This window comes from Anser cygnoides, chromosome 5 (assembly GCF_040182565.1).
Source record: "Anser cygnoides isolate HZ-2024a breed goose chromosome 5, Taihu_goose_T2T_genome, whole genome shotgun sequence".
Taxonomy (NCBI): domain Eukaryota; kingdom Metazoa; phylum Chordata; class Aves; order Anseriformes; family Anatidae; genus Anser; species Anser cygnoides.
The window spans coordinates 1,394,134-1,420,268 of NC_089877.1; the positions used below are offsets into that span (position 1 = coordinate 1,394,134).

At 41.2% G+C, this 26,135-nt stretch overlaps 1 protein-coding gene across 11 annotated transcripts in view; it reads right to left on the reverse strand.

Annotated features, from left to right (window-relative positions):
- Positions 1 to 26,135, reverse strand: part of TEAD1 (TEA domain transcription factor 1) — a 160,557-nt gene that overhangs the window by 90,709 nt on the left and 43,713 nt on the right. For 10 of the 11 annotated variants that reach the window (XM_066997608.1, XM_066997604.1, XM_048070082.2 and 7 more), the window contains exon 3: positions 13,831 to 14,084. In XM_066997608.1, coding sequence (XP_066853709.1) covers positions 13,831 to 13,978 — 148 coding nt within the window. In that variant the 5' untranslated portion in view covers positions 13,979 to 14,084. Of the gene's footprint in view, positions 1 to 13,830; positions 14,085 to 15,477; positions 15,547 to 26,135 lie in introns of all 11 variants that reach the window. The other variant, XM_066997603.1, reaches the window with a different exon arrangement.

Consider the following 26,135-nt stretch of genomic DNA (forward strand, 5'->3'; position numbering starts at 1 on the left):
CCATGGATTTCCTATCATTTTTACAATTTTCTCTCCCTCTCTGCTATTCATATGATAAACCCACTTATGCAACTGGTCTGAAAACAGACTGTAAACAGCCAGAGCAGAGATTGTCTCGTCTTGTGTGCACAAGACCTACTACAATGGAGCCTTTATCCTGCCTGCAGACTTCCAGCACTGCTATAATTCAAATACTACTAATAATGATAGTGAATGTGGAATAGTGTGAGCGAGACATTAACATGAACAGAGAATAACCCTCTATCAAGCAGATGCTCTATAGGAATAATGGAGAACACCAGCAACACTGGCAGGGTTTGCACACATCCTGCTTTTTTATCCCAAAAGAACCCCAAACACCTTCGTAAATGTATGGAAAGTCTGTTTCTAATATATGATACCAAAAATGAAGCCTTTCCATGAAGATGCAGCAGCCCCACATGCCATTTTGGGCTACAAGGGAGAGCAAGGTTTGCCAGCTGAAACTGTCTGCAAAACGGAAGGTAGCCCAGTGCTTACCGGCATGGCTGGCTGACAAGCTGGCTCTTGTTCTGCCTCGGAGGAAATGAGAACTACCCCAGGCTAAATCAGCCTCTCATCCATCACACTGCCTGCTACAAGCAAACAATCAAAAAACCACAAACAAGCATGAATGAGCAAAATGTCCATCAAACAAGAAAATGGTGGTACTTTTCATGAGGCTTCTCATGCCAGGAGCATTCTGGTTTCAGGCCAGACACCAATGTCAGGCCAGAGCACCAGAGAGACTTCACTGTCAGTTCAGTGACACACTCACACCTTCAAGTAAGCCTCTGTAGAGGTGTGTGCATATGTGGACTCCCCTCTGCGTGAACTTTGAACATGATTTAGGTATCCCATCCCATACTGACAGTTGCATTAATACAAATTTGTGCCTACTGTTACTATCTCAATCATATGAATACCTGGCGGATATTTTAACACCATTTTCATGGCTCATATAAATAAGCCTAAATGTCCTGAGTATTTAAATTTATATGACCATGATAGCTCTTCCACTTCCCTCCCTAATTAATTTATTGCATGGAACCAACACTCACAGGTTTCCCTTGAAACCTTGTCAACACAAAGTAAAACAAACAGGAGTGCAACGCCCAGCGCAGCTGACTGGTGTACAGCTACGTTCTCTCAGTGCAGAGGCTGGAGCTTTCTGAAGTGGCCCAGGTGTGGAGGGAGGCAAGCTTCCTCACAGGCCTGGAGGAAGAAGGTCTGTGCCTGTGAGGCTCACAGGTTTGAGCATGTGACGAGCAAGGGAACAGCACAGGGGGCAGCCTGCAGTACAGTAAAGAAGGCCCAGAAGTAAAGCTGCATTTCAAAATACACAGTGTTTCTGGCAAGTCACATGCTTTAAAACTGGACATAAATCATTTCAACCTTCAACTTCTGTTTCCACAGAACTTTTAAAATGTTTTTGCTTTCACACACAGGGCCCTGTTCAGCATCTTGCTGCCATGGTGTTTTTCTGTCTTGACAATTCACTTCCGTGAGCAGGCATGCAGCCAACTCAAATGAGACTCAACGCAGTGAAAAGCCCTTCAGGTAAACAGTGTGATAAGCTAAACTGCAAAAACGAGACAATGTTTTTGGACTATGAGGCAGTTGCTATGGAGACGGTTGCTAATTAACTGCATTCAGCCAAGAGAACAAAGGGTTTAAGGGCAGACAGGACTCTGTATCTTAGAGCAAGCAATGCATAACGTCTTATGCAATCTGCACATCTATCATATCTGGAATACCTGAGCCTTTGCTTAGGTTGCAAAATACCTCAAGAAATGACAACAGGGTGGTTTATTTACTTATATTTTAACTAATTTTTAGGTAATTAATGACCTATCACTATTTAAAAACCAAACAAGATCCATACTTAGGAGTCACAGGTATCGTGAATCAGTGCATCAAGCCAGCATTGTATTAAACATTGAAATGATTTATGATCATTCAGAGTTACTGCTTTCACAGCTAATAAAAACGCCACTGAAAAATCACTTTTAAGACAATATAATGTACCTAATCTATTATTCTCTCTTACATCTTAAAAATTATTACTTACAATGCTCAGAAAGCTCAGAAAAATTAATTCTTCAATTCCTTCCTAAGGAAAGTTCTCAAAAATAGGCCTCGGACCTTAATAATGTATTTACCTTAGAATCAGCTATTCTGAGAAGGTATTGGTCTACATTATTTTAAAGGGCTTATATTTCTGGATAGCTATGTATTATGACTCTTTATTATTTCTATAATTCATTGTAGGCCTACAGTACTCTGTAGAAAAAACTTAAAATTATCACAAGTGACATAAAACCCCGACCAGCTTCGCTCCAGGCACATCGCTGTGTGCCTCTGAGTAAAGTGCCCAGGTGCACGGCAGCCCCAAGTGAACCCAAGGTCCACTGATACCTGCCAAGCCTCGCCGGCATGCCAGGGCTCTCCCCGCCTTGATGCAGGGGAACACGGACACCACCAGCACCCTCAGCCCCCACGCAAGGTTGAGCCCATCACCTTCGCTGCCTCCCATGACTTGACACTTGGGTGGAGGAGGCAGTGAGGCAACCCTCTGCCCTGCGGTGGCTCCAGCAAGCGGGTGCCCCAAGGAACTGGGGTTTAATGCAGTCCTGACTGATGCATTGATGCCTGACACTCGTGATTTCCAAGTATGGATTTGGTTGTTTTTTTCAACACCAACAGACGGTTGGGAAGGGGCAGCCCAGCAGCTGCTGCTCACAGTACAACTGCGATAGCTGCACAGGCTGTGCTTAGGCAGACCAGGCACCTCCATACAGTATATAGACGTACCCTAACTCATTTTTCAGAGACTTCAAATATTGAACTCTTTTCCTAAGTGAAAGCTGAGAAAACCAATAAAGAGCCAGTTGCTTATTAGAAAGTCCCTTCCATTAAAGTTGAAAAGCCAATGGATAAAATACATCTGTGCTAACACAAGATTTCTTAAGGTCTGGATATATAAGGCAACATTTTTCCTTTTTAAGTCATTAAATATGTAATTTATATAAAATCAAAAGAGAGATTTTTTTTAAATGATTTAGATACTGTTAGGATTTAAAGGGTCACAATCAATTTTGAAGTTAAGTCCCTACTAAGGGGAATGGGATGAGTTCACACCTCATATGAGGCTATTACTTAAGTAAAGCTTGTGCACACTGAGCAAGCAATGTATTAATTTGCTACATGAAGGCCTAAGGTTTGGGGTTTTTTTTTGACATTTTAAATTATGGGGCATCTGCAAACAGATCCTAAATCTGAATTGCACATGGATTTTCCACACCAGCCAATTCAGCTTGCCCCTAGACATCCCTTCCAGCATTAATCACTCAACCATGCTGCTGTACTTCATATTTCTTTTACAGAAACAGAGGCCTGCAAGATTCTTAAACTCTTGCCTAGAAAACAGAAATTATTACTTATGTGGCTAACTAAGTTTTAAACATAAGGGACCCAATTCTGCCTTCAGTTACGCTGCCATAAATCTTTAACAACTCCATTAGATTTATAACAGCATAACTGAGGAGGAAATTGAGCCCAAGATATTTTCTAAATCTGTAATTAAATAGCAGAATTCTAGCTTGGCACAGAGTAAAAACCTCTTAGATTATGTCTCTGGATAAACTACATACTTTTCTATTCCTTGAATAATGATGTTATGAACAAATTAAATCATCTTATTTTCACCAGCTTCTATATTATTCTGTGGATGGGACACATTTCACATCATCTCATGGAGCATCAACATAGAGCTAAATACTGCCTCACACTCCCATTCTCTTTCTCTCTCTTCTCCATATAGATGTTAGACTTTTAATAGATGTCTGTTATTTGTATGTGGTATATAGCACCACAAGGACCTTTTTGTGTTTGGTTTCAAGGAGCTACTATATTAAACAAATGTCTAATAATAATAAAATGGCACTTAGCCAACTCCCTTATTAGAGGTGCAAGGCATCCTGTGGTCAAATTATGCAGAGATTGTACTTTTAAGAAGATGCAGCCTGCTCTCCTAGTGCACAGGATGTGGTGCAGGAAACACGGTTTTGCCACAGTTGTCCTAAGCTCCCCAGTGATCACTAGATAAACTGTGAAAGGGGCCCCTTCAGCATTAAAACATAGATGGCACTGGTGGGGAGAGGGCTTAGTTCCCAGCTCTGCTATAAAGCTCTTAATGACATTGGACAAGTTATTTAATCTCTCTATACTTCTTTTCTTTACTGGGGTAGAGGCAGCTTGTAAAACTTCCTGTCTCATAATTTTAATAGAAGTGGTCTTTTCATTGCATTTTTACCTCACTTTTATCTTTGCTCAGTATTTCCAGTTCTAATGCATCTTTCCTGCTGTTTCCCTGTTTCCTAACCTCGCACACCAGAGCCCCATGCCAGCACTGCGCGTTCCAGGCCTGCAGAGGCCAGCAAGAACTCAGCACAGCTGCTACCAAACAGGGGCTGCGACAGATCTGCCATCTTTGGGGCAACCAGGCCAGGCCAAAGGGTTTTCTGAGCTGTCCCATCTGCTAATGACACTCCTCTGGCAACCCTGTTACATAGTTCCTGTACTCTTTTGTCACTGCCACACAAGACGGAAAATTCTGCACGTGGCTCCTCAGTATGCTCTCCCTTAAGGTAATTCTCCTCAGCACTTTCACAGCCTCTGGTAGCTAGACCTCCTCTAGCTAGCTAAAAATACATCATGCTCTCTAAACATATACAATAAAAGCTTACATACCTCGCCTATCTAAACATACGCCAACATACATACCTATTTAATAACTACTATGAATGTGAGTTACAATATTTCTTTGCAGACAGCTCACCCAGTGGGATGCATACAGTAACCAAAGCACAGAAGGAAGGGTGCCAGCCAAGCAGTAGCCAGTTTGTTGTGTGTAGATCCCCTTGTTGAGGTCTTTTAAATCCATTTTAATTGGCTGAAAGAGGAATAAGTTATATATACACACACACACACTTATTCACACATGCGTGTGCATATATGTATGTACCTATCAGTAAGCATTTCTTTCATAAGTAATTGTACTAGAAGATTTGACAACAATCTGGCTAAGGAAGAACTAAACAATTGAAAATGCAACTCCCGTTTTAAGAATTAAAATTTAAAGTCACCAGATCACATGAAGGCATCTGGTAATATAATTCAAAGACTACTTTTCCTACAGATAATTATTTTATTACTTATCTACAGTTGTCAACAATATCCATAAATAACAGTAAGCCTGCTGTCCACAATCAAATGGAACTGGAACCATTCAGGTTAACATTTCACTTCTCCTGATACCTAAGATAGTACAGTTACCTGTTAGTTTAGGGGTAAAACTCTGATGCTGAATCCAAGTGGCTGAAGTTGCTTTTTTCATCTGTGCTCCCTACCCAGTGGTATTGCTAATATGACATAAAACACAAATTAAGCTACAATTTCTATTTAAGTAATGCTTTCCTTTTTCATGCTAACCAAACACCTGTTGACATTAAGGTAGAAGCAAACAAAAGTGAAGCAACTTCAGGCAAATAAGTTTGAAATGCAAATGCAGTATAATCTAGATCACTTACTTCCACACAGATTACTGGAATATGCTTCCTAACACCCACAGGCATATATTCTGTGCTGCTCTCCCCAAAACTGCCAGACATCAAGCTCGCAACCTTTGCCTGGAAACAAACCAACATTATGCCCAAGCTAATTCCATTTTTGCCCACTTGAGCCCAATCTTATTTCTTCTGAGGAACACAACCAAACAAGGAATTGGGTTGATATTCTGATCTGTTTTGATGGTTTATACACAGGGTAACCTCAAGCAAGCTTAGTGCCCCCTTACAAAGGTCGGCCAAATTTTGTTTGCTCTGTGGCAAGTTCCTAAATTCTATCAGATTGTATAGCTGCAAGACAGCCTGATCTCTGGATTTCTCTCTCATGTTTATTTATTTTTGAATGAGCTAGAAAGAATACCTCAATAAAAGCATAAAATCTGCCAATATCCAGGAAAATCCTCAAGAGGCTTGACCTAGTTGGAGATAGCTGTTGTAGGAAGGCTGTAATTAAGCAGTTCCAATAGTACACTGACTTCTCACACTAGAGAATGTACATGCTGACCGCAGTTTCTATTAACTGTGCTTATTTGAGGTAACATTGTGCTGGTATTTGACTGACATCCCCAGCAACAAACATGGTGCGCAAGGATCCCTCAGGATTTCAATTTCCTCATGCATCTGGGATGCACTGTTGTCCCTTGTACAATGGGTCCAACAAGCCATGCTACATTAAAAGGGTATTCATGACATGGTATTAGCACATTTATGTTCATCTCTCTCCTTCTTCCCCTAATTCATATTATTTTTGCTTTCAAAAACATGTCCTTTAATCATCCAATGTAAAAATTTTAGTCTGCCTAGAACAAAAACAAGACCAAAAAAGCTTCAGAGAAAGCTTTTTCTTTTAGCTAAATCATTACTTCCACTGAAAGTCTGTAAACTGTTAATCCATTAGTGTCCAATTCTTTAAACTATATGGTCAGACTGAAATCATCTGGAAGCCCAGACACTGAAGTGTTTCTCTCTGATGTTCCAGGCCAAGTGTCCCACATTAAACTGTTTGTAGAATAGGAAAATATTCATATAATGGTATGACTACAACTTCTCAAGGGCATCACAAAAAAATCCTGCGTGCATCTGTGAGGAAATCCCTGTAAGACACAGTTACGATACATATTAATTTTGAATAGCATGGCCCTCTGGGAATTGTGTAAGACTCATGTCAAAACCACTGCATTTACTCTCCAACAGTTAGCCCGAGCTCACTCCTGTGAGGTGTGGGGCAGGATATAAGCCCATTTCTCTGGGAAACTGCACATCTCCAGAAAGCCAAAAATGCTGTAAGTAGTTCTTTGTGCTGCCACTGTCCCTTGTTCCCTGTCCTGTTATTTGTAATCACACCCACACTGTGCAAATCTACTAGGGGAGAAGGGGAATGTTAGGATGAAGTTTCCCTCTCAACATGGTTCGGATGCCTGGCTTTCACCACTCTTCTCACTGGCCCCAGATCTGCCTGGCTTGAACAGCTGGCCAGGAGTCTCCAGTTCCAGCAGCTCTTGGATGCCGGTGTGAGCCACCATTGTGGTGCTGACTGTGGTGGTTGTGCTGGGGTCAGTTTTTGACCAGTTTTTCTCTGCTTCCTGGCCAAATAAGTTGCACTCTGCACTGTCCAAGTCTCTCCATAAAATAATAATTTATACATTTTCCTCTCCTGTTTCCATAATGATGCCCAGGATAGTGGTGCCTAACAAAAATATAACTCCCCTTCCACACACCCTCAAGCACTGGGGATATGGATCAGCGGGATCCTGCTAGGATTGTGTGAGATAATTCAGCTGGTATTTGAAGCTGGTAAGAGAGGAGACACTTCTACAGTAATCTCATACTGGTCTCACGGAAAAGAGCGCAAACCTGACAGACCAGCACAACTCCTAAGTGAGTGTGGGTCTTATTTGTCTATGTCAAGTTGTCTCTACGTTGCCTGAACCGAAAGATGTTCACCCTGACATGCTTTTAAGAGGGATCACCGTTCTGCAAGGGAACAGATCAAGTAAATAAGTACATTTTCTTTTATGCTATCTACATGCAGAATTTTCAACTCTTGAGCTCTCACTACAGCAAAACCAACTAACACACTACGACAGCCTGATCAAGACTGTTTTAACTAACGCCTAGCGGGAGAGAAGCCTGTTTCTTAAGGCTTAAAAACTGTGCCTCCGCAATTACAGTATCACAAGTTCATCTTGTGAAATCAGAGTTGGAATAAAAATGAACTAGTATAATCACACTAGACAATCTCCTAAACATATCCTGGATGTTCTAGGGAGGTTGCATCACTTCAGTGCTCTCATCCTAATATGCATAATTTCTAAACAAGGGATTTACTAAAGAAACAATGTCATAAAGGAAAAACATCGTCTTATTCTATTTAGTACAGACATTTGAGTAGGAATAGCCATTAAATGACTGCTAAGTGGTTAAATACCTGATCTGAACCTGCCCTTGTAGATTCCACTTAGTTCCAGGCAAGAACTAATGCTGCTACTAACTCCTCTAAACAAGGGTAACTGTTTACCTGATGTTGTTTCCCATGAGCAGAATATGAACAACTTTCTGCAAGTCCTTCTTTATAAAGATGACTAAAGACAAGATACTTCTTACAGAGGAGAAGAAAAAAAAAAAAAAAAGGAAAGTGTTAAAAAGCACTTCCAAAGGATATTCTGCTCTTTTTGGTGCAAAATTTTTCAGCAAAACTTGTTAGTATTACTTCCGCTTTCCTTTGGAATACATTATTCTCCTGACCCAACACAGCCAAAGGGAGTACTCGATTGCTGTGCTATGGATAACCTTGAACAACATCACTCACACTTTCAGACACGGTGCTTTCCACAGACTGCTCTCTTTTGCCTGCTCCCCAGGTAGGAGTTGATACCCTTATCATGCGCAGCTCTTACAATCCCACTTAGACAGCAACTTATGGCAGAGGGGAGGGAGAAAAAACAAACAAAAACAAATTAAACAAATCTCACCTCCATCTTGTGAAGACTAACACTTTATCCCAAATTGTTGACAATTTACTCTTGAAAGCCCACATGGAAAGATTAAACCCTGATCCTGCACATTCCAGAAATGCTGGACAACAAGTAAGCCCCATAACCTTCATTTCTAATGACAGCACAGCCTAATGCTCAGCTCACAAAAGCAGGAGGCCTTCTTGCAAGCACTGCGTCATGATGTTGCAAGAACATTACTGGATTACAAAAATGTTGATAGGCAGATTTGTTCATAATTTGGGCAATTTAAGTAGTAACTTTTCAAACAGAGTCTTTGAGCCTCCATTTTCTTTACTTTTAACTGACTGCCAAGCACTCAGCACACCCTTGCAACCACCTTCATGCATGCACTGTGCCATGATGTAATGCAGTGTGCAATCACAGGACTGCAAGAATGTTTCTAGACAGACTTGTTTACAATCTAAGAAACCCAAACAGTAACTTTCATAATACAAGTCCAACCTCCAGTGCATTTTGTGTATGTTGCTGTGAGACACAAAAAAGAAAAAAAAACAAGAACATATCTTTGTAAAATGATTGCAATAACAGATGAATAAACATGCAACCTGATACTTCACATCTGGTATTTCATCACTCCAAATACCTTATTCACATTCAAATATATTTAATACTGTGGAAACTTTATAAGGTACTGATGCCTTTATGGAGGCAGTAACTTGCATGGAACTTTTAAAATTAAAAACAATGGTAAAAATAATTTGCAGCAATTTACTGTATTCTTCATAAAGCTAGTTAGCTCACAATTTCCTTACAGAAACCCAGAAAGACACCTAGTAATAGCAGTTACCTACAGAATCACATAAGCCTAGAGAAAGGTGCTTTGGAAATGAAGACTATTACTACTCATTGTACAAAAATCCTATCATCTGAACAGAAATTTTTATGAAAGTATAATTTTTCCTTTACTATCATGGTAACTCAGGCCAAGAGGTTTTATGCATGACCTAATAAATATATACAACAGTTTTGAAAGGCTGCTATGCACCTTCTCACATTAAATAGTAGTTAGTCCTCTTTGTAATGCAACTAAAAACTTCCTTCTTAAGTACTCATTAATGCACTCTTATGTAGTTTTGATGTACAGATGAATACCTCCAATGTAAATCATGATGACTAATTTCATTTGTAATTGAAGAGCTGATCACATGTTCCAGAAATTAAGATCAAATTATTTTTAAGTCTTAAAGGCAAAAGCCACCTTTGCTACCTTAAGGCTGTGTTAGCAATGTTGGTGGTAACCTATCTGTAGGCATTATTACACTTGCAGAAATTTACGTTGCTGTGGTATTGCCCCTGGAGCTGCACTAAAGCTTCACCTCAGTGTAGCTAAATTTCAAAAAAGATGAAAACATGCACACAGGGCCAAATCCATTCCTGTGGTAACTCCAGTGACTTCAGTGTTACATCAGGAATAAAAGTAGGGCTGCATTTCACAGCAGCTTTCATTCTTCTAATCTTTTCCAAAACACTCTCCCAGGAGCAAAGACAAGCACAGGCAGATATCCTGCCAATAAGTGAGTTCACAGGAATTGCTACGAGTAACTAAACTGTCAGCAGTGAAAGACCAACAATTTGAACAAAGTACAAATGCAGGACAGCCAATGCCCTCTAATGGGCTAGAGTATTTACTATGTACTGGAGAAGCAGGGGCACAGAAATTCATTTGAATTAATCTCTTAAAGGGGAAATAAATGATAGGGTGTCCCACCTCAAACTAGTGGCTGATATTTGCTATTAATCAATTCTTCTTTTGATGCTGTACAGATGAAAAAAAATCTTACCAATACCTTGGAAGACAAAGGAAAATGGGTCTAGCAGAGTCTCTCTTCCATGGGCTTTGCTCAACTACTTCCACAGAGGGAGAGCTTGAAGTTATGCATGTGTTCCTTTACCCTGCCACTCTGCTCAAAGATTTGATATTTACTCCTCCCTCACCTTCCCCCCACCTCCGCACTCCCCATTTACTAGTCGATACCATAGTAGTTAGTAGCAAAGCCAAAACTGTAAGATCATCTTGAGTGCACAAGCGCACACACACACAGCAGGGGGAAGAGGAATGACAGTCAGCGCTTTCCTGCAGAAACCTTATCACTTGTCCCTTGGCCTTAGTGTGCACTCCCTTTCTCTCAAGAATTTCCGAACTAAGGTTCTTGGAATTTGCCCCCTCTGAACCAAAACAAGTGTCTTTACTTCTTACCCAATCATTTCCTATAAATTCAAAAACAAGAGTTTTATTAAGTTTTTATTTTGTTTTCTGAGGGCTTCTTCAAGGAGCCATAATCGAGGACTGGTGGCAGTGTCAGTGGCAGACTTAAATGCTCACAGCCTCATGCAGGTCACGACTTTGTCCTTACGACCAAGGATGCCCCAGGGCCACAAAGCACCACAGCATTCCCCTCCTCCCTCCCCAGCCACAGGGCCCCAAAACACCCCTCTGTGGGAGCAGGATTGAAAGAAAGTCTTCAGTTCTCATCCCTGTCTGGTGCCGTAAGTTACTTTTTTGGGAAGGCAAGGGGAGAGGGAAACACCCTCCCCTCCCCTTCCCAGTCCAAGATCACAGCTGTAGTGGAACAGCTGAAGCGATCCGGGCTGCCAGGAGAGGTCACGGCAGTCCCTCGGTGCTGCCGGGATGGCTGTGCCAGTGCGGGCCATGCTGTGACAGCCCAGGCGACACAGCAGGCAGGGGCCCCGCAGTCCCTCCGTGCCCTGTGAGCCCATGCACAGCCCCCTTCAGAAAGCTCACTTTCAAGGACCATTTCAGACCACCGCAGACAACAGTGAAGAAACTCTGGCTTCTGGTTACATGGACGTTGCGAAGCTCTCATTAAATCAAAGGCAGAGACTTAGAATGCTTCGTCAAGCAAAATCTCTGCTCATCTCCAAAGACAAAAAACTACAATTGCTTAACTTAATCCACACAGAGTGATCATTATATTTGCCACTGCAAAGATCATATTTTTCTAGTGCCTATATCTAAAGGTAATTTCAGTCAGAAAATGAAATGGTGCTCTACCGACCTTTTGTCTTACATGGTTCATGAATTACAATATCCCCCAACACTATGGAAGCTTAGAGATATTGCAATGTCTCTCTTGTAAGTGAAATAAACTTGGTATGCCACTAAAAGGCATTAAATTATTTTCATTATGCCACACAGAATCTAAAACACTTACACTGTTTTGATTTCAAAATCCTTGGAGAACAATTATGCTCTCAGGGCCATAAGACTCTATTATAAAGTCCTCAGAAACCTAGCATGGTTTCAATAAATCCTCAAACACTACAAAGCAGTTACTCAGCTTAAAGAATGAAAACATGAGTTCATCCACTGCAAAGTCAGGATGTAAATTCTACTAATATAGTATCCTGCACTTCCTAACACATTTTTTCTTCCCAATCAGGATAACGCTTTAAGTCAAGTTTTCAGCATAACGCACGCACCTCCTTTTTCTGGTTGAAAGGTTGATTTAGGATGAACATTAATAAATATGACATGCATATATGCTTATGGTATTATTAGCTAGCAGTAATAATCAGCAACTAGATATGCATATATCTATGAACGTATATGAATGTTTTCTACTTACATATAATTTAACAAATGGTAACATTCGGTACCAAAGCACCATTAAATAAAATCAGTGATTGTCAAAATGAGTGGATAAATATGTTAATTTCTTTAATTTATACCATGTCACAAAGTACGCTTTAAAACAGTATAAATCAGATTTCAGGGGTGATTGCTGTGGATTCTGATTTAAAAAAAATGCAGCCACCCTTATTTTGGTTGATGAGGCTATTCCAGCCTAAGTAGAGCTTTTGAGCATAAATACACAATAAGCTTGTTTGTATATACATGCTCATGTCCTCCTAGAAAGAGCACAACCTTCTAATTAAGCAAATCATCTTCCCCTTTCCAAAGGAAAATAACAACAACAAGATGCAATAAAAACACGCAGAAAATGGCAAGAAGAAGAGGACAAGAGAAATTATATTCCCCTGTATGGGTCAGGGGGGCTAGAAAAAGAGAGTGAGAGAAAAAGAGAGAAAGCAAACACCCGGGCAGGAAACCGGGGCCCAGCAACTTTCTGCCAAGGGCAGCTGAGATGCTTCATCACAACTCGCTTTTTCCAGACACCACGCTTCGTGTGGCCGCCAGGGTCACATGGCAGCTGCGAGGGGAGGCCGGGTCCCGCTGCCGGTGACCCCCCCGAAACGCCGCCACCGCCGGCAGCAGCAGTGTCCGTTTCCATGACCTCGCGCAGGGGGGGCGCGGGGGCACAGCTGGTGGCAGCTGCAGCACCATCTGCTCGGGGCTGCACTCGGGCCCAGCCACCCCCTCCTCTGCCTGGGGACGGCCCCACCAGGTAGGGAGGCAGGGCCGCCTTTCCCTGCATCCCCCAAAGGCACGGCCACCGCCTGCCCACGGCCGCCCACAGATCGACGAGCTGGAGCGATAGCTCCGTGGCCCGCAAAGAAAAGTTTGCAAAATGGAAAAGAAAAAAGCGACCATGCCTTGGGAGCAAGAGAGCTTGGATGAGTGGGACGAAAGCAACAGAGGCCCGGACAGTGTGTGCAAATGTCAGCATCCCTCGATGGAGCATATATTTATGGAATGCTGTCAGCACATCATCTGATTTATAGCAGTCTGCACTGAGAAAAGGGAAAAATAAAAGGAAAGAAAAAGAAAGGCACAAAAGCACCCCCTAACTTGCATCTTTTTTTGAGAAGATTTTTGAACACAAGAACTTTATAGCTTCCCAATTTAATATTGTATGTTCTGCCATGCGATCCTGCCACTGTATTTCCCGTTTCTCTTTCTGCACCATTTATTGCAAAAATAAGGAAAATGCTTACGTATTTTTTATGCTCAAGGAGTGACACATTTAAAAGCTTCTTTTCAACATTCCCCTTTAGGCAAATTATAGCATTCATTAAGGACACATTTATGCATCAATACTGCTTCCAAGTGCCAGCAGTGAAAGGACTGGTTGGGACCATCCTGAGCAACACATCAGCCCAGCAGAGCTCTCTCAACTTCACAGATTTATTCAAGATTTACTCCATAATTACTAAAATCAGAGCCAGGAATTGTGTAGAAAAACAAGCTGTCCTTTACAGCTTGCACTGGGACAATTATTTCCAAAGGCTAAATGTGCACCACTTACCATACATTTTGCCTTCATCTGATAAGATGATTTTCCTCCTCCCACATGGTGGATAGATAGCTAGAGCCTCCTGAAAGCTCTGTTCGATGTCAGGGCTCCAGACACCTTCTGCATCATTGTCAATAGGTTTATCTGCAGAATCGCTCATTCTTTCAATATCTTCGGCAGGGCTCTCGCTGCCGCTCCAGCTGCTGGGCTCAATGGTGATGGCTGGGGTCTCCAAGCTTAAGCTTGGAGTCTTAAAGGAAATAAACCTACAAAACAAACAAGTCAACAAGGCATTAAGGACATGGAACTTCAGGCACACATTTCTGGTTACTTCTGATTCTAAGTTAACAGCAGATGAGCAGTAATGGGAATAATGCGAGCATGGGAAGCATCCAGGAAAAGTAAAATATTAACAACAGTTCTAACCCAAATTAGTAGAGGATGAACGATAAGGTTGTCAGAAGAGGAACTCTACCACACATTTTCTACATCCAGTTACATGAAGGCACATAGCATCAGGTTATATTTCACAGATTGACAAAATAGGTCTTAATACTGGGGAAAACTCTACAACACATAACATATTTAATCTGGCTAAGACTGGCACCTGTAAAATAACAAACCAGACCCTCAAGCAGGGGTAAATCAGTTTCCTGTCCACTGGCTGGAAAGGAAGTACCACCATTTACATCACAGTGGCCACCGGAGCCTAAAACAACTTAAACCTAAAACCCAAAATAAAAACTATCGTTCACATTCATCTGGATGTTGGATGTCGTGGAGTACATGGAATTACACTAGCGACAACATAGCTCAATGTGATTAACTAGAAAAGGCTCTACTTTTCAGATCTTACCCAAATATATAATACAATCAGAATCTGAGCTATGTACAAATGGAAATCTTTAACGTGATAATACCAGAGAAAGGAATTACATGAAAAGATATATATTTTGCCTGTTTTAAAAGGTCCCTGTCACAGAACCACAGCAGAACAAAAATTACAGTCTTCAAGTTGCTGAATCTATTTAATAAGAAATAATTTAATATAGCTGCACCTGCTTACACCACCAGAGCTGCAGATCTGTCAGTGTTCCTTTTATATTTTTGAGAGAAATACAACTCTGCTATAAAGATTTGCTCCAGGCAAAAAAGCTGCTATACCAGACCAAATTCATCTCTGGTGTAATTCTTTGTGAAGTCAGTGAAATAACACCAGGAACAGATTTGGCTCAACATGTCTAGGCATAATGCAGTTTTATTTTGAAAAAAGAAGTTTGGTGACTCTAACTGATCTAAATGGATAGGAGTGTTCAAACATGCATGCATGTGCTGCACACGCTCTTAAAAATCCAGTTAGTTGCCTGAACACTGAAAAAAATATGTATGTATAAAACACTTATTTTATCAGGGGAGATGAGAGCAGGCCCCTTCTATTTGCAGAAGGGGATGTCCCCACCTGCCCCTCTCCAGCTTAACACCAACACACCTTTCAGCAGACTCTCAGTACATCCTAAACAGGTGAGAAGTGGCACACTGACAAACAGCTGATGGAAAAGAGGGGGACATAATTAAGTTGGAGGCTACAGCAGCTCTGGAAAAACACCTTTTTGAGCTGGAGAACTCCCTGAAAGTAGAAGTATTTACAGCTCTCCTCACCTGAGCTAACCAATGAGCCAATCACTAGATCCCAAACGTGACAGTCCGGTCCATCAGAGGCTAGGGAGCCTTGGAAAAAAAAAAAACGAGCTGAAATGGGAGAATCTGGGAGTGGTCTTGCAGTCTCACTAACCAAAGTTACCAGTCTGATGCCTGAAGTATGGGGTATTTCCACTCCTGTGGGCTTTACAAGGCACTCTGAGGGATCAGTACACATGAAATTGACTCTCAAGAACTTTATTTTCCCTACTTGAACGTCTTTTTCTACAGAGAGGCATTCAACTTAGCATTGGTTTTAGCATTTCAGCACAGCTTACAACAACGTTAGTGCCTACCCACTGGTAATCTCAAGGCTAACAGCATCTCGAACGCCTTTTAATAACTGATAATGAGGCAGGGGATGGATTCACAGGGAACCACACACAAATGAGGAGCAGGAGCGAAGTATGCCCAAATACACCACTTACTGTCTGAGAAATGCAAAATGTGCCAAATTTTTTGAAGCCTCATCACAAAGAGGGATATGTAAACATTTGTAAAATAGTGAAGCACAATCCTTCAAAATTTTCAGAAGGCTGAAGGCTTGATTCAGCTCTCAAGACTGGAATCTTATACTGAAGGTTTAGCAGAAACAAACACAGCAATATTGGGAAAGAACTGACAAAAACGATCATTTGCACTTAAGCCTTCAAATAGAGGGGGAATTTTAGGTAAAGGAGGTAATTAAACGGTGACTGGGATAATTAGCAGGGTTTCAGTTTTACTGCCACAGTGCACAGAAAATGGCTACGGGAGATTTTACTGGCCTCACGTGACTGAGACCACAGTTCAGCATTTCACCAGAAGACAGCACAGAGCAGGACTGTTTACTAGATCAGTTCTTCAAACGTGACTCAGGGAGGAAATCCTTCCCCTCCTCGATCACAGGGACTACATCCTGCAACACACAGCACAGCCACTGGCATCTTTCCCTCCAGCCCAACCACGCTCTGCTTACAAAATCTGCTGCAGTCGTAGCCCCAAGTCTTATTATCGTCCTATAACCAGTTCTTGTTATTGCATTATGCTGAAATAATAATTAAAATGCACACAAGGAAAACAGAGAGGTTCTAAAGTAATTAATATTACTTGATATTCATGTTAGATCTTGCATTGTGTTTACTGGTGAATTTTCACTAATGTGCTGTCTCCCTTCCCATTCCTTTTTACCTATTTGGATATAATCTTGAGGCATTAGTAGCTACTATAGAAGCCTCTAACATGTAAGACAAGCGTTTCTTCCGGAATCTGTATGATGGGGTAGGGAGCAACCTCCTGGAAAAAAACCCTCTCATGTACTAAAGGTTGTTTTTAGTGATTTCCATTTTGGTGAATGCTGACACTACAGATCAAGCTAGAGGACCAAGGAGCGAGAAAACCCTGTACTGCAACCACTAAATGGCTCCCTATTATTTCACAAAAATAATGAGCTTCTCTCTCAATCAGTTCCAGCCCAGCTCTATGTATCAAAAGGCAATTCCACCTCATCTTTATCTCGAATTCTAAGGATCCATCTATGATTAAAACTTTCAGACCTATTATGCTGGAGTTGAACATGATTGTCAAAAAATAATACAACTGGTCAATAGATGAGCTTTGTTGCACATTTCTAATGAGCAATAAATCTCATGTGAGAAATACGGTCTTCCAGTCCAATTTAAATGTAAAACAAAAAAAAAAAAAAAAGGCTTCCGTTTATTAACAAACTCCAAATCTCCTAATACCAACTTTTAGTGGAGGAAGCGTTAATTTCCTGGAGGCAATTAACAAAAACAACCAAAAAGGATCCAAGGATCCATTTGCACGTCAAGTTAGAGGGTACATCAAGTTGAAAAGTTCTATATTTGCTTTTTATCATGTTAACTTTTACAGAACCAATTTCATGCTTGTATTTTATGTGAATAAATTAAAATACCTCCATGCTTCCCAGAAAACCAACCAAACAAACCCTACCAGATTTTGGCTATCCTTTTTGTACCTTCTAAAATTTCTTAAAACACACTGCTGCAGTTTTGGAGTTCCCTCTTCAGAGTTTTCCTTTTAATACCAGTCCCTCTGACACATATTTTAAGACATCTTCCCATGTGCCTAAGTTCCTTTAGTTGCCACCCTGAACAGTGAACTCTTGAAGCTGATTTCTATTCCCTCTATTTAAGTCAATTCTAAGTATGACTGGCTTTCTCCTGTAGTTTTTGCAGGACATGTTGACTGTGCATAATGGAGGTATGTTCCCCTCTCAAACAACATGATATTTTCCATTTAGCAATGGAGAAACTAGCAGGGACAATATTAGATTTAAAAAATATGTTTTATAGGAAATATCAATTTATTACAGCTTCATGAGGTACAAGAAATTATTCATCTTCATGACATTCACTTGGTTGAAAAGTTACTTTAAAAACTCAGAAGAACAAGGAAAGCTATTGTCAGAGCAGATCAAACCAATGAATTTAAGCAAAGCCAAATGGTAGTCTGGAACATCTTATCAAGGGAATGGTTTATTTGGTTGTATAAAACATTCTCTTATGCCTTCACTACATGAGCAATGCAAACCTGGACTTGCCCAGAAAGTTGCTGCTCCCAGACCAACAGCTGAGATCAACAGCTCTTTACAGGAGTGTAGGACAAGTGCAGATCTAAGGCCTTGATATGTTTCATATCCTTCAATACTTCTACAATGAACTAACATGCAAACACTGTTTTTCAAGAGTCATTTAAGCTGAATCTTCTTTTATAATGTCCTGCAAAAGTTCAATCATTTTTTCTGCTTGTTCCTTAAACTTACTTTCTTGAATTTCAGCGTACAGGTGCTGAAGGGTGCCTGCACTGAGGTATCACTTGCATACATGCATAGCCACTGGAAGAGGTTTAATATTCTGCAGATACTGGTGCAGGAATACAAGAAAGACTGAAAACATGCCTTGGTTCTGAGAGGTGTCTGGGGAGGGGGAAAAATTACATCTCCCTGGTTTTCTAAATTCTGTCTATGTGAAAGAGATCAAGTGCAGTTATTTTTTAGATATCCTGCAGTGGCATCTGCAAGAATTTCCAGGTATAGTTACCGTCTGGCTATGAATGGCTACAGAAGGTTACCAGATAATTTTTACAACTAGCCCAGTATTTCTAAACCAGCTCTTTCATAAAGATCTTAATTATTGATGTAAAAATGTCAAGAGTTGAAGTGATTACTTAACACTTTTAAGAATATATTTTCAGATTGTGAACAACTTCATCTTAGCTTCGGTTCTATAAAAACAATGGGATCAGGAATCCAACAAGCTTTTTATAAATATCAAGACGATAATGAGCAGATGAGTAAAAACCAACTAATTCTAAATTTGCAGATGGCAAATTTTCTCTCAAAGCTTGAAAAGTTGCAGGCCCGTGGGATTTTGATTTTCCTTGTGCTTTGTGCTGCAGTGCAAATCCACAGCTGGAGTGCTAAGGCTTCAGGAAAGTACTGCTGGAGATAATCCAGAGGAAGAAAGTTATCAGATCTAGAAAACATGACCTACCAGGAAAGGAATTGTGTTTGTTTAAATTTGGAGAAGACTGATGTGAGAAGATAACCACTTTCAAATAAGGAAAAGGTAACAGCAAAGTAGAGACAAAGCTCTCTGACAATTCTACCAGGGAAAGGACAAGAAGCAAAGAATGTAAGTTGCAGTGAGAAAAACCTATGTTAGGTGTTTGGAAGACCATTCTGACTCCACAATCAGCCACACAACAGAAGTGATCAGTGTGGGACACTGGGAAACTGTAGGGGAGGAGAGGGGTTGTTGAGAACAGGTGACAAACTGTTCTCAGGAATGATGCAGCTCTGCTTAACCCTGTCTGAGGAAGAGGAACAGACTATATGATGCCATGAGACTCAGCAGCCGAAAGAGAACATAAACTGCCCAAACAGAAGGAAACCTGCAGTGGGAGCATATCCTTGCCCAGGGGAAAACCCAGGTGCTCAAGAGACACCCTAGACATGCTGGCAACAAGACAGCTTGGTCAGCAGCAGGACAGAAACCCAGGGGAAAGCAGGCTTCTTACTGCTGATGCCCACGGAGCTATGTGCTCCTCTGCTCCACACAGGTCCCTCGCACAGCTGCTGGGCAGTTTGCTGTGTGAACATCACTTGTGAAAGCCTCCTGTGAAGCAGCTCATCAAGACAGGCAGGACAGGGAGAGGGCAAAGTACCAGGCAGAGAAGAGGGCTCCTCCTCTGGTTTCTCTCCACGGGGGCTCTAGGAGGCAAGGCTGCTCCCACCCTCCCTTCACATGTCCATACATCTGTCAAAATGCCAGACCCTCCACATCACACCCAGGTTTCTGAAGCTCTTCTGCATCAACTACAATAAATCCAGAACGGGTAGAAAGTGTGGATTTTACTAAGATTTTTTTTTCCTAATCCAAAATCAGCTTAACTCACAGCAACAGTATGAAGAGTGCTGCTATCGCTGCCAGTACCAAATTCTTCTGCAGGTCTCTGTGGCAGGCCAATTTCTTACTGAAGGAGGAACTCAGCATGGGAAGAGTCACAGCATCTCCACGGGCATACAGAAAACCACCTCTGACTCTCTAACAAAGCACACCTGGAAAAAAATCCTAGGTAGGAGCCTTGTCCCAATCTAAGGCAGCATATGGCATTGCAAAGTATTAGAAGTGAAGCTTTTGTTAAACTTCATTTTTTCCAACTAAAAATGAGCTGAATTTTCTACATTGTCAGTAAAAGTATCTTTGCAGTATTTATGCAAGTCAAGAAATACGATCAAAAATTTTTGGAATAAAAGATTAATTTTTTATTCAAAACAAATTCATACTCTGGATTTTGTAGCTGTAATATTTAAGCATGAATGGATTTTTCTGATTCTTTGAGGTGCACATGGCATTACTTTCAAGAAAACACAAATATGTTTAAGCAATTTTATATTTAATTTACCTTTATGAGGAAAGGATATAACAGTACGAAGAATAAAAATGTAAATAATTTACAGAGCATCCAGTGGTAAAATCATTAGCTTAAAATGTCTTTATTGTATTTTTGTTACAAGGTCTACTTATCAGCAATTATTCCCTCTAAGAAGAGAGAGCACCAGGAGAGAGAAAGAAGCCCATTTCTAGGACAAAGTATTCCTTTAAAACTCAGCCAGACTAATTCAGCCATTCACTTCTGCCACTGAAATGAAATAAAAAGAGTTTTAATCTGTCTGCATGAACACTTGTGGAAAAAAAAAAATCTGATGCTGTGCTTTTTCTGGCCATCAAATAGTTGCAAGCAATGATGCTTCCATACATTTCCTATCTCAAGACTTTATCCTACTAGAGACCAGAACTAGTTTAAGTTACCATTTCTCACTTGGCATTCAACCTGTTTACTAACTACAAGCTACCTACTTCAGGTTTGTCTTTGGGACCTGGGGAGGACTAACATGATCGGTTCATCTACAGCTACAGAGCACCTGTGAAAAGCAGCACGACTATTTTTTCTGAAGCAATTGCATTAGTCAATTAGTGAAATCAGGTGTTACTTTCCTCCCCTCCACTACAGCACTCAGTTACATGTAAAAGCAGCAGGAAAACAGATAGTGCCATGCCAGTGTACAAAATAACAAAACCATGTAACTTAACATCAATAAAGTGATAGTTCCCTTTAGTCTGCAGCCAGCTCATCTGAGAAGATTTACACATGCAGCTTCATGAACTGTGAGGAAACTGTGCTGCTGAACAAAGCATTACTTAGATCTGCAAGAGTAGATACAGACATACGGACATAAATGTGAAATTAGGATTATATGAACTGTTTCTGAAAAGAAACAATGCATTCTTCTTGAATTGCTCATTTTTCACTTAGAGAAACAGATTACTCAGCAAAGAGTGGGCTGATGTTAATACATGGGAATTCTTCCCTTTGCAAACAGCTTTCGTCTCTCTGCACTCTTTATGCAACAGAAAAGGAGTACTTCTTACCACTCTGAAGGCCTTTTTTTTTTTTTTCCAAAAGATGCTTTTGTTAATATATAATTATTGCTGTAAGGATGCTGAATCATTGACTCCAGCCCAATTTTCTTTTCAATTATTTTTAATTTCATAGAAATTACTAAAATGGTTCACCTTCTACGTGGGGAAACAGCCGGATTCTGACTGTGCCTTCATCAAACTCACTGGCTCTGTTGGTTTGTGCTGGCTCACCAAGACTCCTCCTGCAGACAGCTACAGCTTCAAACCGCCCGCAACATCTAGCCAGCGCCCAGCAATCCAACGCACACAGTGCTTTGTAAGGGGCTACACATGGCCCATGGTCCGTGATGGGCACTGATTACCAAGTTATCACTGAGTAGGTGAATCTTAACATATCAGTTGTGAATCCCTATCTCATTATGGTCACAGCTGTTCAAGAAACAGTTCCTTCCCCATGTGATACTGAAGCAGTCACATTCATCCTAGGTGCTAGTGCTCATTTACGCCCAGCTGGTTTCAATTATAAGGGTGTTCCTGGGATATATCCCAGCTCAAATACTGCATTATGGTAGTAACCAACAAAGATTATTCTAAATATGACTTGGCATTCAGAGGAATGAAGAACAGTGAGTATCGTGTCTGACTTGCTTTCACTAATTACCAACATGAAGCAAAGCAAGGGATAAAATATTTACCAGCTCTTAGAAGGAGAAATCATCCTTCCTGCAACTGCAGGAGGCAACTGTGCCGCAAGCCAGCTGCTGCGCTCTGCAGCAGGAGCAGATCGGGCACCTACCATCACCGGACAGTGATGGCTTGTGAATGGCAACGGCAACATCTACTGCCAGTGGAACACTGTGGCATGCCTACCCCAGCTGTATTCCAGCTGGGGATTTTCTATGGCAAAAGTTGTTAGACTGTGAAATGGGGATTATTAATATTTCACCATTTGCCAATTATCCAGCTTTCAGAAGAATGCTCTGTGACTGAGGGGAGTCTGCCTGCACCTGGGGGGTGGGTTCCAGTCCTAGGGCAAGCGAAAGGGCTTGGGCTGGCCCGAGGACAACTATTCACCACAGAAAACACCAGGCCCCAAACTGCCTTGTAGCAGCTCTGTAAGGAACACTCCCCAGCCCTGAGACCTGTACATAGAGGCCACAGTACAGTCCCTCAGGGCAAGGGCAAAGCCACTGCTTTACTTGGGGTGTGTTTACTGAGCATGTGTTTGGCAGTTCACTATAATTCATCACACTGTCAGTGCATGTAAACAGAAAAAAGAAAACTGGCATATGTATCTACCAGGACAATAGGTTTTAATATGTACAAGGCTGGAAAAAAAGGACACAAAAGTAGATGCAATTCTTGCGTTAACCTAACAACAGCCTATTCCTTGAATGCCTCAGGCTCAGACACCCCAAGGAGGCTCAGGCAGGGATTCAGTCTTCACAGAAGCTCCATGCCTTCCACGTGACTCCACAACTTATGAATTACAGTAGAAAAGCCCAAAGAAAACAGACACCGGCCCTCCTTCAGAGTTAAGCGTTGTTCATCTCTCCCCATCCTTCCATACACATAACCTTGGCATCTGGACCTGGATACAGACACAAACGCCCTGCATACCTTTGGAGCTAGCCATTTTGTGCACTTAATGGTGTTTTTGCCACTGTTCCAATCCCATCTACCTGGGAGGAGGCAAATGATGTAAACACAGTCAATGGCTTCCATATGTGCAAATAATCTTTTCTTTGTAGTTTGTTGTAACTAACTTCCCACAGCACCCTTGAGCACGACCAGTTATTTTTTACCCCAAAAGCCAAACTGGATCTATTAATAACACATAACAAGTATTATAAATATTAGAATTAGGTAAATCCTTGATCTCTGGTGTGTTTCTAGCTTCCTGCTGGGACCACATATGATCCATTGCTCACACATATGACAGACCTGGCACCGAGTCGTTCTGTCTAGACGTAGCCCTGAAACCGTTCGTTCCCCCAATTCCCCAAGCCTCCCCAGTTTTATTGGTGTTCCCACGTCACACAGACATGTGCAAAATGAGCTCCAATCATTCATGCTCACAGCTCTCTTATTTTACTCCTAGCATATGAGTAACTGGTTTCCTACTCCAATATTAGATTTTTCTCTTTTTTGATTAATTTGTTTTCAGGATGAAAGTTTTTTTTTTTTTTTTTCCCACAATGGCTGCAAAAACATGAGTGTTCACTCGAACAGCTCTGAGTGAGGTGGGAAAAGGGACAGAAAGCCACCTGCTTGAACAACTTTATGTATGTTCAGTCAGGAAGGGGAAAACCAAAGCTATTTGAAGGGTGGTCCAGTGTCTGACTGGTTCATATGTAACATAAAACTTTCATCTATATAAAAAGTATTTTATATAATGATTTAAGTATTCTGTTAAAAAGGTACAAAAAAGGCACAGTAAAGTAAAAGGTTCATTCATTTACTCAGGTGCGTTTGTTTAAACAAGAAATAGCCACAAGATTAACCCTTTCTCTATACAAAGCTGAAGAAGGGCCCTTCTTTTATGAAGCAGGAGAAATGCAAGTTTTGCGACTTATGCCTGCAACATCTCATTGGCCAAATACACCCCTGGAATCCAGCAGCTGGCACCTTTCATCCCTCAAGTCTACTTATTCTCTGCTTTGCAGATGTTATACAAACACTCCCTTATGTAAGTGCAAACACACGCTTTCTCAAACATACATTGAAAGACCTAACTTTTAGCTAAAATTCATTTTACAAATTAAGAAACTCTGACAAACATTATCTGTAAGCTGCAGACTCATTAAAGCAGCTACCTGTATATGTACCTTTAGAAAACAGGACACTATAGATACCTCATGCTCACCTGAATGTGCCGATATGGTACGTGGTAGAACCAAGAGAAAACAGTTTTATTCTGCTTTGGCGTTACTACTTGAATACAGCCCTGGGCTCTGATCCTGCCAACACAGAGCCATTTTATACATATGAATAATCACTCCAAGTTTAATGAAGCTCTTTGCGTCTCCATTAGCAATTGTTTTGGCTGGAATAAGACACTGCCTATCAGCCCTGGAGGAGCCTGGAAGCAGAGGAGAGATAATACTGGGAGGCTCACTTTGGGAAAGGCTGTGGTTTTCTGGTGATAGAACACAGAATCACAAGACGTTAAAAAAAAAAAAAAAAGTGAAATCACAGCACCACAGCCTTCAGCAGAGCTAGGATTTAATCCTAGTTTCCTAGCCTTGTTCTAACCAAATCTGAACAGAAGGAGATTTCACAAACCAGCATGTAAGACAGGACTTGGGGTCCTATCTGGGATGCTGACTAGTCCCAACTTGCCTAGTGGCTTGTCTTCATCACAAGCCAATACTGCAAATCCCACCTTGTGCTTTTGTGTACAGAATAAAATCAAAGTAATAATTTTGTTTGCAAGTGCAGGAGCTATCAAATAAAAGTATTTTAACTGTTTTTGTTTTCCAACTGCTAGCAGTAGTGTTATGAGCAAATTACCTGCCAAATTGAATTTTAAGTCTGAGTTGTTTATCTATGTGGTACAAGGGAAGCCTCCTATGTAAGGAAATGAGCAATTCTACATTCCAACTACTTTTTTCCATCTCACACTTGCCTCCAACAACTACCCTTCACCAGGCAGTAAATGCAATGGAATCAGCTTCACTTTGTCAGCATGACTGTCTCCTATGGATAATGACAGATCTATAGCTTTCATTTTGTCCATTATGGAAAATTTATTTCTGATATCTCAAATCCCTTGATGCTTTTAAGTAGCAGGACATGCATCTTCTACAAAGGAGCAGAAAACACTCCCCTGCTGAGATACTGAAACAATCCCAAACTGTGGCAATCTTTAATTGCCAAACAAAAGTAAGACCTACAATGACCAGCAATAGCATTTTCAAAACCCGGTATAACAGTTATGTAGTTATTCTGCACTTCTCTTACAGTTATCACCTGTTGAGGAAGTAATTTCTGTCTTAAGCTCTGACTTATGTTTTCAGTCTATTTCAACTCCTTGTTCACTGTAGCTTAATCCTACTTCAAGAGGTGTCAATTTTCCACAAAAATAACTTTGCTGGCAACCATTACAATTGTGATTTCACTGGACGACGGCAGAGTTAAAGACGAGATGGTGCAGTTCAGACAGCAGAAAACAAAACATACATATAAAGACATAAACAAAAAGTACAAGGCTGGGAACTAATGCTTATAATTCTACTGGACTTGAAAAATCTTGAATTTAACAGAAATACCAATTTTACAGCACACTGTCATTTCTCCCACAGCACCCCCTCCACTCACTGCTCAGTTTTATGGGCAATCACCACCTGCCTCTTGTTCTGCCTGGGGAATGCCTTACATGTCCAAAACCTCACTTGTTAGTTTTGTCAGTAGACCCAAGTGCCTCTCACAAGCTGTCATGACAAAAGCATGTGTGCCTTTTGAAGAGGCAGAGACCATGACTCCAGGGTTTCCCTTGGTTGGCTGGGTGTGGAGCTGCAGGCCTGTGTCAAACCTTAGCAGACCCCTGCCATTTTTCCCAACCTGAGTCACACTTCCGCCACATTGCAGCTGGTGCTGCTTCTTGGAAAGGGAGCACCAATCTCTTATGACCCAGCACAGAGACCTGTGCTGTCAATTTTCACTGCTGTC